We start from the raw sequence: 18,190 nt of genomic DNA on the forward strand, positions 1-18,190 counted from the left end.
GACAAAGGGCTTTGATGTTGGCAGAGGAGTGTCCAGACTAGCGCTCTGAGCAGACAAACAGCTGATCAGCTGTTTGTCAGCTCAGTGTGGCAGCCATGTAAATTTAAATGAAGCCGCGATCATTTAAATCGCAGCTTCATTTGCCTTTGCCCATCTGTCTAATCTACACGGCTCCATCGATGGAGCCATGTAGTCTAGACACAGCCTATCTGTCGACAAAGTCTCCTCATTATCTTTGCCAAAAAAACAAATCTACATGGCTCTGTCGACGGAGCCATGTAGTTTAGACGTACCCATACTGTCGACAAAGCTTCTGTCAACAAAGACCATCTAGACTACATCCAGTTCTGTCGACAAATCAAGCTGCTTTGTTGACATGAGAGTGTAGACGCAAAGGACAGTGTAGATGCAATAACGCCTTCTGTCAACAGAACTCTTCTGACAAAAGGCGTTATTCCTCGTAGGGTTTACCACCGTTGACAAAACTGCCGAGTTCTGTTGACATTATGTCAACAGAACTCGGTGGTAGTGTAGATGCAGGTATGGTTTTGTTGACAAAAATCCACTTTTGTCGACAAAACCCAGTAGTCTAGACACACCCTAATAGAGTTCATTCTATGGCTGTACCATGGTTCACACTCAGGCTATGTCTACACTACAGGCTTCTTGCTCAAGAGCTGAAAAAGCTCAAAGAAGGGATGTGTTTTTGCACAAGAGAGCATCCAGACTGCCTGGATGCTCTCTCACAAGTAAGCATTCATTGCTGTGGACAGAATGGTCACCAGGGCAACTGTGCTTTTTCCTCTTCAGTCTTCTTGAGCAAAAAATCCCTATTCCCTGTCTACAAACACCTTTTTGCTCAAGAGCTCTTGTGCAAACAGGAGTTATTCCTTGTAGAAAGAGGAATATCTACACCGCAAAAACTCCTCTGTTCTGTCGATTTATTTACGCAAAAATGCGCGTGAGGTGTGGACGCTCTGCGAGTTTTTGCACAAAAATTCTGTAGTGTAGACCTAGCCTCAGGGATCCAGTTTCTGTGACTGTCATTGTTCCAGTTACAGATTCCTGAGTCTCGTGATTCTGTTTCATTTGACTCTTACTATATATTTTCAAAACTCTGTGTGCACCTGTCTGTCTGTCCATCCATTTGTGAGTCTACTTGTTGAAGAACTCCTCCTAAACAGTAAGAGCTAGGCCCACCAAATTTGGTAGGCAGCTTCCTCTTACTCTAACTCAAAGCGAGGAAGGATTTTGGTTGCACCGGGATAATGGGATGAGCCTGGAATCAGATTCTTTTCCATAACACAGAAAGGGAAGGGTCTGATAGCAGGGGCAGTTATGCTCCAGAGTGATCAAAGAGGACACCAAGTGCAAGGGGGCAGTTATACTGCAGAGTGACCAGCTGGGGGCATGGCTCTGCATGTTGCCAGCCACTGGCCATAAGTGGTCCCCCTGCCCCAAAGCCAAAGCCACTCACCTCCACCCCCGGACCCTCGGCCCCAGCCCCAGCCCCAGCCAACAGGGAGAGGAGCCTGTCAGCCAGTGGTCCTGCCACTGTGGGTCCTCCAGGGAGCAATCACCAGCTGGAGCAGAGGAACAGCCACTCAGCCAGGGCTGGGCAGCCACCAGGGCCCACCAGAAAGTAGCCAATGGCCTGAGCTGAACAGTCTGCTACTCCTGCTGCAATGCCTCTCCTGCCTCCCCCCAGACAGCAGCTACTGGCCAGGCAGCATAGCCCTGGCCAGCCGTGGGGCTGCTCTGAGCCCCCCACAGTCTCCAGCCCCCTGCCCTGACTCCTGCACCCTCCATACGCTACCCTGATTCTGGCTTCCCCATACTCTGTCCTGAGCCCTCCCCCATACTGCCCAACCCTAGCCCTGAGCCCCCAAGATCCTTCAGCCCCAAGCTCCTGCCCTGAGCCCCCACAAGAACCTGAGCAATGCTGGGTTAATCCTCTAGTGCTAGAATAAAGCAAAAGTTCTGACATTTTCTAACACTTGAGCAGTTGATTTTAAAATACTATTTTAATCTGTGTTGCATGATATTTAGGCAAACATACATACACATGCTTATGAACCTTTAAATAAACTGGTTGGCCATGATATGATAGAAATAGATTGTGATATAGCTATTGAATATTTTTCTTATAATGTAAAGTCATTTGTCATGGCCCTGAGATCTTTCACATTTGGTTCTGGACATCCGACACTTTGGTAATCTGAAGATGTGGGCCGTGTCCAGGTTTTGTTAGTCTTTAAAGTGCTACCAGAGTATTTGTCATGTTTTAAGTTTATTCCTTGCTTTCTTATGAATACATCTCTCTTTCAGGGATTTCTAAACAAAGAATGCAACAAAACAATAAAAATGGAGGTCTCCCACAGTCTTCCACAGGCCGAGTAGAAACCTAAATGAATTCCCAGAGTATTTTTACCTGAAGCCCTTTATTTCCTTCTCTTCCATTCTCTCCTTTCACACCTTTAATTCCTCTTAGTCCCTGGAAATTATATGACACAGAAAACCCAGTTAACACACAAATGCATATATTGTAAATGCAAAAAAAACCCCTGCCTTATGGAATAAAACCACTTAGCCATTTATATAAACTTGATGTGTTGAAAGTGCTCTTAGAATAACACCTGATTAACCTGTGAGGCAAGTACTCTTCCCATTTTAGAAATAGTTAACTTAATTGTCTCAGTTTAACTCAAACACTAGGTCCCCATAGCAGTCTGCTAATCAAGAACCAGACTTCAGCTGCTCCCAAGTCCCTTCCTGCTGAAGAATTCCAGATGCCCATAAGAAACTAAGAATGGCAATGCTGGGTCAGATCAATGGTCCATCAGCCCAATACCCTGTCCTCTGGCAGTGACCAACACCAGATGGTCCAAAGTCAATGAACAGAGCAAGGCAATTATCAAGTGATCCATCCTCTGTCATCTAGTCCCAACACCTGAGCAGTCAGAGGATGGAGATATTCAGAGAGGATGAGATAAGCTTGCTGGGAAGGATGCAGATTCACTCTTCTTCCAGGCTGAGTGCCTATGGAGCTTGGGGTGGAATTGAATCTTTCCTATTGGAACACCCATGGGACAGACCTTTGGTGCAGCTTACAGATGTAAAAGACTAGTCAACTAGTCAATTATCCGATAAGTATTTGCTTATCGGACACTATTTTAACTAGTTGACTAGTCCATATATCCCCCTTTGCTGACTCTATAGATTGGGGCAGCAAAGGTAGGGAAGGGGTACTTCAAAGGGGGCACCGCACAGCAGCGCTTCCAATTCGAAACCCCAAGGTGGTGTTTAAAGGGGCAGCTGCTGCACTGTTGATCCATGGCCCCTTTAAAAAGCTGCCTCTGCACCTTTCAGAGGGGCAGCCAGGGATCCCCCGGGGTCAGCTGGGGAGTCCCCAGCTGATTCTGAGCTCTGCGTGGCACTTCCCTGGAAGCCGGGGTTAGTGGGGGAGTCCTCAGCCAAGGTCAGCTGACCCCTGGCTCCTAGCGGCATGCAGCGTAGTCCGGGGTCAGTGGGGGACTCACAGTGACTCTGGGCTCCATGGTTTGAAATGCACAAAAGCCCCTGTTGGGGACTCTTAAGCATTTCAAAGCAGGCACCTGCCTGCAGCCCGGAGTTAGTGGGACTTTCCACTGGTCCCAGGCTGTACGCGGAGTTCCTCATTCCTCCTTTGAGACATACAAGAGCCACACAGGGAAATTCCATTGACGAGTCAATTTACTGCATTTTAACATCCTTAGTGCAGCTGCCTCACCAGGAATAACCTTCAAGGAAATCCCTAGTACAGTTTCTTCAATTTGTAGTCCTTGTACCTGCAAAAGCGAATCTATATCCATATTTGCAATGCAGGGGGCTAATATAGTTCTAAAATCACACAGGGCCAGATCGTACATCCTTTAATTATACTGGTTACATGAGGTGTTTCACTGGATCACTCATCAACATGAGGAAGAAGTTTCCTCTCTGATCAGTATCCAGTGAAGTCATACTTGGCTATTATTTGTTCAACAGAGGGGCAGCACTGGAACATCAGAGGTATTGCAAGCCAGGAAAGAGGAGCATGGATAGAGCTGTGTGAGAAGTTTAAATTATTCCTTCTTTACTATGCTATGACCAATTCAAATCTATGCTACTGGTGCTTCAGAGCCACCAACAATATATTCACTTACACATTGGCTGTGCTTTGTGTAAGTCTGGACACGGAGCCATTAGATTTTTGGACACAGACTTTTTCATTTCTCTTTTGTATTTCAAGTTCTCTTTTTCCTCGAAAATATCTAGATGAATGTTAATATTCACCTGGGATCCTCGAAATCCTTGTTCGCCTTCAGAACCTTTTGGACCTTCCTTTCCTTTCTCTCCCTGCGTTAAGAGAGAGTTTCTTATAGTAATTTTCTCAAGTGATCATAATAGTAACTGGTCTGCCAGGAGAACAGTAGGATATTTTCAGTCTCTAATATCATTTATTTGGCATTGAACACCTCTTGTCATTTCTTAGCGCAGTCTGTCAAGACTCTAGCAGCATGCCCTGCCAGATTTTTAATAGAATCAGTTATTGCAACATACAGATTTTAAAATTGTTTTTAATATCCAGAAATTAAATAAAGCTTAATTGCTGCCACTAAGCTGTCTGAGCGTTTAACCATAGCAGCTGTTCTAAGACGTGATACCTGAAATCTGGTTTCGGAGATACGTTTTTTTTCAGTTTCTTGGACAATACCTTGCCATACAGAGATGAAAGCTGGTGGAGTGTATAAAGCGCCTCCTCCCTATGTTTTACCCCTTTTCAGGGGCATACTACAATGACACTCACCTCAGGACTGTCTGAAACTAGCACATCTATAGACCCCAAAGAGATAAGCAGAATTTGCAGTCTCTTTTGGATTCTATCCCATACTGCCTATAATATGGGGCAGTGCCAACCATACGCATCAGGTATAAGAGGCAAGGGGAAGCAATGTGTCCCCTGGGTCTTAGTGCTCAACTTTTATCATCTTCCTATCCCAATGCTGATCATTCCTGCAGGCTCCTACAGCAAGCTGTTGCTGACTGATGAATCTCCCCTTCCCCCCCCCCGCAAAAAAAAAAGGATCTGTTAAGCTGAAAGTGAAAAGCCTTCCAGCACGCCAGACCTAACAACATAACACTGATCCTGTGAAAGAGCCACAAATGGTAATGAAACCATTTAACAGTACGTGCCAACCGTGAACTTACTGACATAGCCAGTTGTGCAGTACTATGTCTACAGGATCTTAGTTTAGAACTTGCTTTAAATACTTTAGTTTGTAGTTGAAGATTATAAAATCACGTCTCTAAAAATCCATAGTTAGATAAACCTGAGCATTCAGATTTAGCCTCAAATGCTTGGATCTTCAGACCTATAGTTTTTAAATAAATTCTTCACCTATCCTTATCTAAAATACACACACTAATTTTAATTACTCTGGTACAAAATCTTCCTTCCAAAGTCTTCCTGTCCTTTCTATCCATCTCTACTCTCCTTTAACAATCCTCTTCCCCACCCCCTTTTCAAGAGAGAGCCCTTAAAAGGACAACATTCCCTTTCTTCTAGATAGATGGATAAATGTCCCTTTTACTTCTTACTATCAGCTATTAGCTCTCATTAACGTCAATGGGAATTTTGCAGAACACAAGTAGTATCACTGAAGTCACTGAGACTAATTCTCTGAGAAAGGCAAGCAGGATTTGTGCCTTATCCTAACACATCTAAAATAAATATTGGACTTCCGTTGCAAATATTTTAGAAGGCAGGACAACTAACAATAATCCTACTTTATAGATCAGGGATGTAAAAGATTAACTAGTCAAGCATTACACTTACTGAAACGCTTGCTGGGCAGCCAGTTAACCAGACCTCACCCAAACCCCACTGAATGGCCAGTCGCTCCGGGGTGGAGCAGTTCTGGTGGTGACAGGCTGGCCAGCCAGCGGAACCCTGGCCATGTGATGGAGGCAGCCAGGGCTCTGGCTGTGTGGCAGGCAGGTGGGACCCTGGCCATGGTTGTGCTCAGCCAATCAGTAGGCAAGACACGGGCCATAGTGGAAGAGCCACAGCCCCATGCATGGCAGGCATCCTGGCCTGGAGCAGCCCTAGCTGTGCCTCACAGGAAGGACTCATGCCCCACAAACACAGCAGGACTGCGGCCCTGGTAGGACTTCAGCCCCAGTTGCCCTTCACTGGCCGACCAACGGTCAAGCAATTAAACAGTACAATTAGAATTATTTAACCAGTTAATTTTTTGATCCAATAATTACGTCCCTACTGTAGACATGGGAAATTAATTAAACTTACCTGTAAACCTGGGGCTCCTCTTCGACCATTTGGTCCCTGATAGAAGACAAGATAGATGTTTGTTAGACACTTGTTAGACCCCAGTTATCACTCTCAATTAAATGACAGCAGTAGAGAAGCGGTGGCAACTATTGGTTAGGTTTTTCCTTGATAATTCGATATTCACACAATGCTCTGTAATGTGCTCACGTTACTATACATGCTAGCACAGTGACTGAGTGCAAAGCAAACGTGAAGGTGATGATGGATGTGTTGGGATATTACTTTGCTATCATTTTGTTCCCTGTACTCAACATCAGTCTTGCTGTGCCTAGAGAAGGCCTAAAACATTCAGGCCCTGTCTGCCCTAGAATAACAGATGTGTTTATAAAATGTGTTTTGCCAGTGCTGCTTAAAGACGTTTCCCAAAATGCAGTGGGAAAGGTTCCACCCTCATTAGTCTGTTCTTATTGATACTTGCTTATGACATGGTAGCAGGCAAGAAAGGCTGCTCACAGCAGCTCCAACAAAGCAAGGCAGAATGGATTAAGCAGAGTTGTATTTAATTTGTGGGTTGGCCAGGGCAGAAATGCTAATTAAGCCTTTGGAGCTCACAAATAGGCACAGGAAGGAAGTGGAGAGGGAGGAGGAAGGAAGCAGTAAGGGGGGGAGGAAGATAGAGATTTTGCTCTCCCATGCTTGTTATGGGAGCTACAGCCTGTCTCTGACTTACGAACCAGTTATGGACCAAGCAATTGGTCGTAACTCGGTTTGTTCGTACGTTGGACCCCACTGAGTTCCATGCGACCGTGCTGTTCGTAAGCGCGCATCACGTTTGTAACTCGGGGTCTGCCATTTACAACACTTTTGGTCGTAACAGCGAACGGTCGTAAGTCAACCATTCACAACTCGGGGATCGGCTGCATATATATTATGAAGGTGGTGACAATACATTTGAAAATAGACTGTGGAAGGTGTTGGACCAGCACAAGGGTCTCTGGTTAATTTGGATGCTGGGACAGACACAGGAGCCAGATAGCCCTGCTACTCTGCCACACCACAAAAAAAGAGTATATTAATGCAAATCCTTGTCTTTGCAGAATTTCTGTTTCTGTGGAAGAATCAAAAAGAATCACAGAAGTTGTCATTAGCCAGAATTGGGAGACAAAACTGGAAAGTGTTGCAGCTGGTTCTGAATCTGAAAGAAATGAGGAACCTCTTTTGTCTCAGATAGTCCATCAGTTGTGTTGGATACTTCTGTTCAAGGGGGAAGAGTTCATCTGGAATCAGGGGCTACTGTTAGTTGTAATCTGTTCAGGGAAGTCTATCAGAGATTTATTTCTCTCATTTTCCTGCAATGCAAAGAGGCTGGTGGAGAGTGTGATCAAAAGAAAACGTATGGCTTCTGAGATCATTCTCTCTACCTTGGATTAGTATCAAGCATTGTCCTTGAATATTTAATCCCTCTGTCTACACGGGTTCTTACCAGGGTTCCCTTAGGGCCTGGTGAGCCTGGTGACCCCATTGGTCCTTTTTCACCCTGGAAATAGGAAATTAAGTTTCATGTTATAGTTCAATTGTCACTCAAATTCAAAACTTTTTATATATTTTCAGATTCTTAAGCCAACTAGTCATGACAGTGGACAAGCAAACCAAGGGGGAAATTTTCTTTTCATACCACTTTGGCACACAACACCTGTATGTGCTTATTCAGCTGTTGGAATGAACAACAGAAGCACAGCCCTTCAGTTGCATGGCTGCATCTATAACATTACTGGCAAATAACGTCAAATGACTGCCATTGTATTAAGGTATATTTCATAATGTATTCGTACTCAAACTATTATGCTGTCCTAAAAGTATATTTGTCTGGAAGGTGTTTTAGTCATTACAGTTACCATTCCACGGTATGTATAGACACTGATCTCATGCATGCTATGCAGATACCTTCTACAAGTCTTTTAATGCAATGAAATCAATGTAAATTCAGGGGCACTTTCTGGGGTAGTGTTTGGGCTATATATAGCATTTTAAATACTCCCCCCCACACACTTGGAAGATGATCTGTGGAAGTTCATTACTGTAATAAATGTTTTAAAAAACCAGTAATCGTAGGTATGTCGTACATGACATTTTTCATCTTTTTTTTTTAAAAGGAGAATTTCAAAAGTGGGACTAGTGAGAGGTGTAGAGTTCAGTTCACCCCTAAGGACAGAATCAGAGAACTACAGAAATGTAGGAGTGGAAGGGACTTAAGGGGGTCATCAAGTCTAGCCCATGTGTTGAGGTAGGGCAAAGTAAACCTAGATCATCCCTAACAGGGAACCTTCAAGGATGAGGATTCCACAACTTCCCTTGGCAGCCTATGCCAGGGCTGAACTGCTTCTATAGTGGAAAGTTTTTCCTGATATCCAGCCTAAACCTCCTTTGCTTCAGAGTAACCAGATTTTTTCCTCTCCTATCTTCTGTGCACCTGGAGAACTATTGATGATCATCCTGTTTACATCCTGACTTATGAGGTCCCTCCTTCAGTCTTCTTTTCCCAAGACTATATACACCCAGTTTGTTTAAATTTTCCTTGTAGGTCAGGTTTTCTGAACCTTGTATTTATTTATTTATTGCTCTTATCTGGACTCCCTCCAGGTAATCAACAACTTTCTTAAAATGGATGCAATATATGAGTTGAGGCCCCACCAGTGCCAAGAAAAGTGGGACAATTACCACCTGTGTTTTACATACACTTCTCCTAAAATACATCCCAGAATGATATTAACCGCTTTTGCAAATGAATCGCATGGTGGATTAATACTGAATTTATGATCCATCTTACCCGACAAACCATTTTTGGCAGCACTACTACCTAGGCAGCATGGGCAGTGGGTAATGCAGGCAAGGGAAGGCACGGCTCTCCCCAAACTGCCCACACGCACGGCTGCCAATAGCTGGGGCCACAACGTAGCAGCCCAGCTCCCTGGCCATCAGGGAGGGATGGGGCAGTGGCGCGGCAGCTCTGCTCTCTGGCACTTGGGACGGCTGAGGCTGGGGCTGCCGCACAGCAGCTTGAGTCCTCCAGGGGGCCAGGAAGGATCGGGCTGGTGGTGAGTGGAGCTTGGCTCCAGGGGCAGGCTTTGGGCGGAAAAGGTAGGGCTGGGGCTTGTCTTCCCCAGCTGCGCCTTCATCCACCACCCATGCTAGTCAGCTATTCCCAGTTGTATAGTGGCACATCTGACTTCTCTTTCCCAAGTGTGGTACTTTGCATTTGTCTTTATTGAATACCATCTTGTTGATTTCAGATGTACTGTTTGGTACACAATTAGGAACGATAGAATTGTTGTATTGGCTATCAATGGATTAATTTTAATGTGTTGTATCTAGCTAGATTTTAACGGATTGTAGTTTAGTATTTTAAACAATGTAGTTGTAAACAAAGTCTCATATTTCTAAATAGTTACCTGTCTTCCCCAGTCTCCTTTTGATCCCTTAGGCCCTCTTCTGATATCATTCAATCCAGGGTTACCCTAAACAAAGACACAATATTAAGTATATTTACATCACAGTGGAGCAGATGGCATTTTATATCTCATAGTAGATGCTCAGAATCTTTCAGCATGGAAGCCTGAAAAAAAGAATAAGAAAACACTGAAGGAGTTAACCCTTTGTTACCTCTGACAAAGATTAATAGCTTATCATCCTTTACACAATACTGTTAAATATCTGTAGGTTTTATTTTTTATGAAATCACAGTCTTGCAAAACGTCTGCAGGGGCTTCAAGGCATGGAGGTCCGGGAGTGGCTCTACTGGGTTTCACCTTTGACCTGCTCACGGTCCCCAGCAGAAGTAGAGAGGGCCACTATACTAACAAGCGGCCTGGAAGAGAAGAAGGCTGTGCTGCTGGACCAGGACCCTGCGTAGGAGAGGCAGTCCTGCGGTGGGAGGGAGAGGCCACAGGAAGCTGGCCCAGCTGTCTACGTGCCCTGCTGGGAGTGGGAAGGCTGCTGCACTGTGCAAGGAGCAATGACATGGAGCCATTTCTTGGTCACTTCTTACTGCAAGCTGGAGTTCCCATCAAGTAGTGAAATGTCTGGCAGGGCTTTCTGGGACATTTCACTACTTGATGGGGCACTGGGGCAGAGTATTTAAATTCAGGACTGTCCCAGAAAAAACAGGTTGCATGGTCAGCATAATCATATGGCAGACCTTTCAGTGAAGTCAAACTCTTATAAACTGGCCCATGGACTGTGACAGATCACCTCTTCAGGAGACACCACTCAAAAAGAGGTAGAGGAAAAGCTCTTTCACACACCCTCTACCGAGGGAGACATGCTAGCAGAAAACGCTGCAGGACCTTTTCATACAAGATGTAATTTCCATTCATTAGTGTTCTCCTACATACTATGTTCTGAAAACGAAAAACAGTCTCTGTTTTATTTAAAAAAAAAAAACCACTCCTTAGTAAGTTTCAGAGAGGTGGTCATGTTAGTCTGTACGTGCAAAACAGAGGAGTCCTGTGGCACCTTACATTCTAATAGATTTATTAGGCCATAATCTTCCTTGGGTAAATCCCCCTGCATTAGATAAATTAGAGAGAAAACTGCTTTGCCAGGGTTGCGTGGCACATCGAGGGAACTGCCAACTGGTTTTAACAGCTGGTGGCTCCATCTGCCTGCCACATGCCCCCCACAGGAAGAAAGAGACTTTGTATGCTCCCCTGCCCCGAGATGCGAGGATTCGCGAGGGGGCAGCGGGAGCATGCAAAATCTCTTCTCCATGTCCCCGCTGCCATGGGTGCGCAGGGCATAGAAGGAACTGCCAGCTGTTTTGAACAGCTAGTGGTTCCCTTCATGCGATGCGTGCCCCTGGTGGGGGGTGAGAGACTTTGCGTGCTCCCTTGCCGCCAGGACCCAATTAGCTTGGGGGCAGGGAGCCCATACAAAGTCTCTTGCACTCCCCCCCAGGACATGTGGCCCTGAGCAGCACATGGAGGGAACCCATGTGGAACCTAGTGGTATATAATTACATACTGGAGTAGAAACAACAAGGAGACCAATGGCACCTTCAAGACTAACCATTTTATGATTCTAATAAAATAATAAATTGTTAAACTTTAAGGTGCCACTGGACTTCTTGTTGTTTTTGCTGAAACAGATTAACACAGCTACCACTGAAACCTGCCACACTGATTTAGGAATACCATAATTCCACTAGTAAATGGACACAAAGCCCCACACAAAGTGTCACAAGAACATAAGAATGGCCACACTGAGTCAGACAGACAGTCTATCTAGCCCAGTATCCTGTCTAACAACAGTGGCCAATGCCAGGTGCCCCAGAGGGAGGGAACACAACACGTAATCCTTCCCCTGTCATCCATTTCAAGACAAACAGAGTCTAGGGACACCATTCCTACCCATCCTGACTAACAGTGATCAATGTACCTAACCTCCATGAACCTATCTAGATCTTTTTTGAATCCTGTTTAAGTCCTGTCCATAAATTCACAAGACATCTGGTACTACTGGATTTTTCTCGTAGGTCTCTCAAGGAACTGACAGATCTGTACAGCCACATGTAGATCAATTAGTTGTCTTTAGACTAGACATTTAAAGGAGTATCATGCTTTTTTTTTTTTAATTTCAGAAAGGATAGCATATGGGATATCTTGGGCTCATGAAATGTCCCAGATGTATTAGTCTCAGAAAAGGAATGTGAAAGTTAGTTATTGTGAAGGCCTAAGAGCTGCTAGGTTTAGCTGAGATAGTATCCTCATCTTCGCCATTACAGTGAAATAGACAAACACCTGTACTAATACACCTTTGAAAAAATACGGTATTTTTTGAATGGAGGCTTATAATCCTCGTATGTTCATTCGCTTTCTGGTGCATCTTAAGTGAGGTTTGGAGATTAGAATCACATCCTTAATGTTGTAATCTTGAGAGCAGCCCACTGCCAAGGGTCCCATCATATGTAATGGTATGAGTCAGCCAGCCTGGCCAGCTCAATCTAGCTCACTCATGATATTTATGTAAAAAGTATTTTGTAACATGGCATTTGAAAACAACATGCTGGTGATGAATGCTGCTGTGAAATGTACCCATATGTATAATTATGGATACACTTTTGGAATCTGACAGCCCTTCCAGGGGGCAAAGAAGAACGGCCAATTCCTTTTGGGCTCAATTGCAAACAAAGACAGGTGTGGCCAAGAACAATGGACGATACATTTGTATCAGGGATCACGGGAAGATCATTTGCATTGCAAAAAATCACAACGGAATGCAAAAAATTAAAATGTGTTGGCTCACTTTTGGACTCAGAAGGCTGATCCCTCAGGAGCTCAGAAAACAGAGATAAAGTTTGAACATATAAGCATCTGCTAATGAATTTGGAGTATCCATTATCACCAAGGGGATAAAGAGGAGCAGCATCCTTTGAGGCCATGAAAAGTGGATCCTTTTGCCCCAGGAGGCAAGAGCAGCGGGAAAACTGACTACAGGGGAGAAACCTGCTTAGACAATGATTGTCTAAGGGGTCATTGCAAAGCAGGGTTTATTTTGTTTTGACTTGTCACCAACCATGTCTCTTCTAGTCTTACTTATTATTGCTTAAATCTCTGTTTTTTGTTAATACACTTATTCTTGTTTTATTACAAAACTCTCTCAGCACTGTGTATTAAACTGAAGGATAAAATCCCCAGCCAAGCCACCAGGCTGATATGTGTTCTGCTTTTCGAAGGCAGAAAACTTGACCACTTCTGTGAGGATCAAGTGAGAGGAACTGGACACGAGAGGGGAGATGGTTTGGGGGAGACTCAGGACTGGAAGAGTTGATGGAGTCACCCTGCAAGGAGTAACCAGGCTGGTAGAAGCCAGGGTGAGGCAACTGTGCTTTGAGCAAGCTCTGGCCAGTACTCTGAGCCGAAGTTGCACAGCCCAGAAGAACCCAGGTTTAAAGAACTGGCAGTGACAATCGCCCCACCCCCATCTAGTCTGGGTGAATCCCATAGAGTCATAAAGGTATGATATATAATTGATTTGCACCTAGAAAAACTTACAGGATCTCCTCGGAAGCCCTTCTCACCACGGTCACCAAAGGGTCCTCTTGGCCCTGGATTGCCCTGAAATCATAACATGGCTGAGTGAGAATCTAAACATTTCATAAGGATGTTAACAAAAGAATAGAAACAAGTCCCAGCATTTTAATACAGATTATGATACACACACCCCATTCAGGTTTGTTTGCATCTGGGGATTTTGTATGGTTCCAGACCACAATTTGATTAGGAACATTGTTTGTCTCTTAATATTGCTTCAGGCTCATGTCTAAACAAAACAGCAACAAATTCTTCATTTTCTTTTGGCACAAAGAAAAAAAGCTACTTACAATCAGTATTTCCTCTAACTTTTTCCATCCATGTGCAAAATAAATTTTGTTATGTGCATCAAGGCATACGCGATGTGCGCCACTAGTAGAAACACATGCTGCCAGATGTGGGCTCTCTGCTAATCAGCCGGGTGGCATTTCAGTCTCTCCCGGGTGGCCACCCAAGTGCTCAGCTGAGAGGGAACACCAACTGCAATATTACTAAACCTAAAATAGTTACTACAATTGCAATTAAACACGTTCAGTAACTACGTTCTGACAAAGAATGATCTTCAGCTATCAGATTCCCCACCACTGATATTTGTACAAAAAGTACATTTCAATCAACAGCTTGAAACTCTTATTCAAAATGAAAAAGTTGCCACGTGTAAATGATGTTTATTTCAGAACATAAGAATGACCATACTGGGTCAGATCAATTATCTACCGAGCCTTGTATCCTGTCTCTGATGGTAGCCAGTATCAGTGATTCAGGGGGAGTGCACAGAACAGAGTCATTGGAGTAATCCAACCCATCTTCCACCAGTTAAAGTTTTAGGGTCATCCTGAGCATAGGGTTGAATCCTTGACTATCTTGGCTAATAGTCATTGATGGACCCGTTCTTCATGAACTTATCCTGTTCTTTTCTGAACCCAGTTATACATTTGGCTTTCATGACTTCCCATAGCAATCAGTTGCACAAGTTAATTGTGCATCATGTGAAAATACTCCCTCTTGTTTGAATTAAACCTACCATTACTTTTATCTGCTGTCTCCTGGGTTTGTATTGTGTGAAAGTGTAAATTCATCTCTATTCACTTTTTCCACCCAATTCATGCTTTTGTAGACTATCATGTCCCCTTTTGTTGTCTCTTGCCTAAAATGAGCAACCCTAATCATTGCAGTCTCTTCTTAAGAGGAAGACAATCCATACCCTTAATAATCTTTGCGGCTCTTCTAAGAATCTTTTCCAACTCCACTATATTCCTTTTAAAGAAGGGATGACCAGAACTTGAAATGAAATTGGAGTTAGGGGTGGACCACAGATTTATATAGTGGCATTATTATATTTTCAGATTTTCCATACCTTTCCTGACAGTTGTTAACATTTGGTTAGCCATTTTGCCCACTGCTGCACGCTGAGCTGAAGTTGTCAGAAAACTAGCCCTTCACCCTCATCCCTGGTGACTCCAAGATCTGTTTCTTGAGTAGTCACATTTAATTTGGATCTCATCATTGTATATATGTAGTTGCAATTATTTTCTCCGATGTGCATTACTTTGTGCTTATCAGTGTTGAATTTCATCTTCCATTTTGTTGACCAAACAACCACTTTTGTGAGATCCCTTTGCAACTCTAATTTTTAGCAAATGCCATGACTAATACCTTCGTCGATCTACACATCATAGACCAAGTACTACCATCTTTATTTACCTCCAGTTTTACCTTAATTTGTGACAAATCCCCTGGATTCTCTTTGAGAATAAAGTAATTAATTTAGGAGTAGCAGAATCTGATCCTCAACAAGCACATTCTAAAATTTTTTCTTTATCCATAACCTCTTATTTTACTTTTATAATTATGATCATTTAGTTAAGCAAGCCCCTCAACATTTTAGATCATTACATGCTTTTGCTTTTCAATTAAAACATTTAATTAGTCCAGTCAACCCGTGAAAAGCCTATATTTATTACAGTGCCATACATACTGAGGTGTTCCATAAAGAAATATAAATAAAAATAATAAAACAGCCTTTAGAAGGCTGTAAAATCAGCACACTGCAAGGTGCTCATGAAAAAAAACTTCTAGATGTACGCCATGCATGTGATCTGTTTCCCTTCTTCCGTTGATCGTATTTAACTCTCAGAACCAGCCTGAGGTGAAACTGACCAAATCTTGATATCAATTCCAGCAGACTAACATTCAATTCCAGAAGGATCAGTTTGCAGACAGCCCCATGTAGCTACATGCCTACTACATGGGAGCGGACTGGGGGCATGGCTATTACCTCATAAGTTTTCATAGTTCTCTTAGCCAGAATCCTGCATGGTGAAAAAGGGACAGCTGACCACAATACAAAGTATTTACGCTGTAGTAGCATGTGTATCCCAGCTGTGTCATCAGCAGAGACAGTTTCAACTAACTGTTTCATTTCTAAGTCCCGTGACATTTATTTGCCTGGTTAAAACTTTTTATTTCCCTTTACAAAAGCCACGTTGACTTTCCCCCCAATGATTCACATTAATTTATGTGTCTGATAATTGCTTTTTCCACACCAGACACGATTTTAGGCCTTTATTATATCCCCTCTTAGTCATCTCTTTATCAGGACGAAAAATCAGTTTAATTAATCGCTCTTCATGGAGAGGTCATTCCATACCCCTAATAATCTGTTGCTTTTTTCTGAACATTTCCCAATTACAATACAATGTCTATGAGATGGGGCAACCACATCTGAACTCAGTATTCAAGATTCAGGCATACCATGGATTTATACAGAGACAATATAATATTTTCTGTCTCATTATCTATTCCTTTTTATGATCCCCATCATTCTGCTACATTAATTAATGTTGCATTTAATTATATTATGGCTACTTTTACCAGGCGATCTAGCTTGGACGAGGTCCTATGCTCCTCCAAGGACCAAGATTTAGGGTCAAGAATTCCCTCTCTTTTTGTGGATTCCAGGATTAGTTGCTCCAAGTAGCAGTCATTTAAGGTGTCAAGAAACGTATCTCTGCATCTTGTATTCAGATGACAAGTACCCAGTCAATATGGGGATAGTTGAAATCCCTCATTATTGAGTATGTTTTTTATAGCCTCTCTAATCACACTTAGTGTTTCACATTCACTGTTGCCATCCTGCTCAGATGGTTGGTACTATATCCTTACTGCTATATTCATATGATTAGGGCATGGAATTGCTATCCATAATGATTCTATGGTACAGTTTGATTCTTTTAAGATTTTTATTTTATTTGAGTCTACCCTTTATTTCACATATAATGCCGTTCCAGCACAATGTGTTCTGTCCTTTGATATATTTGTACCCTGGTATTACTGTGTCCCACTGATTATCCTCATTCCACCTAGTTTCTGTGATGCCTCTTACATCAATATCCTTATCTAATACAAAGCAGGATTACAGGATGCATGCACCAATAAAAATCTGTGAGGAGGCTTCTATACAGACACTTTATGGTTGCCTGTGTAATCTGAGAGGATGTACCAATGTCATTGCACTAGTGAACACCCTTGCAGAATGCTGAGCTAAGCAAAACTCAGACTCCAGATGTTTCCCGTCTGAGCATTTGTACAACTGTGCTATAAAGAACTAATTACTCTTGGTGCTTGCTGCACATTGTCTCTGTTTTTATTGCTGTAAACACAGCAGAATTGTCAGCAGTTGGCCTAACCAAAATGTTTGTTATAATGGATGAGGAGAAGAGAGAAGAAGAGAATTGTGGGCATGCAGGGTGAGATGGAGAGAAAAAAGAGATGCTGTATTGGCAGATGGTTTGGGTAATGAGGACAGGTGGTTGCCAAACCTTGGATTAGTTGCTTAAAAACCTATTTTACTAGCCAATAGGAATGCTAGCTGCAACATCCTAATTTTAAGACAGAATACCCTGGTGTTTACAAAGACACATAATGCAGAGGTATGGAACTCAAGTGAACACTAAGGGAAAAGAAACACTGATGCACTGCTATAGTTGCCAGCACGTGAATTCCTGATGATGCCTGGATTACAAGGTTGCAGAAGTTTGCTAGAAAGTATGGAATGCACCATTGCATGAAAATTGCTGACTAGCTGGTTTGGCTTGATATACAAATTGCAGGACATGGTAAGTACAGCTGCCTAAATGCCTACGAATTACTACCAACATCATATCTTCTCCTGATCAAAAACTAGGAAATTAAATTGTAAAAACTCTACATTAATGTAGTTAATTAAAATGGATGGCTGTAAAACAAGGTGAGCTTTGGGCCTGGCAGAGTCAAGTTACATGCTATTAATGGGGCACACTGGAGTATTACTGAATAAGGGCTGAATGAGGTTGTATATGCAACCCGACCTCTTGATTTCTTTCTTTTCTGGAGTTTAAGTTTTGCTTAGCTCAACATTCTGCAAGGAAACAACATTCCACCAAGTAACCTTAACTCTTCATTAAGGTAGATCTTTTTTTTTTTTTTTTTGCCACTGAACATAGCTTAATTCCGGCCTTAAAGGGGAGTTCTTTGGTGCCAAGAAAAGTTAGAGCAAATGTAGAATTTGAAAATATCACATCTGAAGTAGAAATGCTTCATCTGAAACAACTTTACAATTGACAATTTCAAGCAAAAAATATCTTCAAAATGAAATAGAAATGGCTTATCCCATTTTTAGTACAGTGTGAATTACGACGACAGTGTGTTTACATGCCTCTTTCAGTAAGCTGAGACACATTAGTAAATCTGTGGTACTGCATTAGGCCATTTCCCATCAGAAGGTATGTAGCTAAATTTTTTCTGCAGTGAC

The 18,190-nt window shown here is 42.9% G+C and overlaps 1 protein-coding gene across 1 annotated transcript in view; it reads right to left on the reverse strand.

The window, feature by feature from the left end:
- Positions 1-18,190, reverse strand: part of COL6A6 (collagen type VI alpha 6 chain) — a 91,316-nt gene that overhangs the window by 24,661 nt on the left and 48,465 nt on the right. Inside the window, 6 exon segments of the mRNA XM_075921927.2 lie at positions 2,432-2,494; positions 4,315-4,377; positions 6,329-6,364; positions 7,794-7,847; positions 9,760-9,825; positions 13,360-13,422. Of these exon segments, the coding sequence (XP_075778042.2) occupies positions 2,432-2,494; positions 4,315-4,377; positions 6,329-6,364; positions 7,794-7,847; positions 9,760-9,825; positions 13,360-13,422 (345 nt within the window).

The sequence above is a fragment of the Pelodiscus sinensis genome, chromosome 2 (genome assembly GCF_052426305.1).
Source record: "Pelodiscus sinensis isolate ZL-2025 chromosome 2, ASM5242630v1, whole genome shotgun sequence".
Lineage (NCBI taxonomy): Eukaryota > Metazoa > Chordata > Testudines > Trionychidae > Pelodiscus > Pelodiscus sinensis.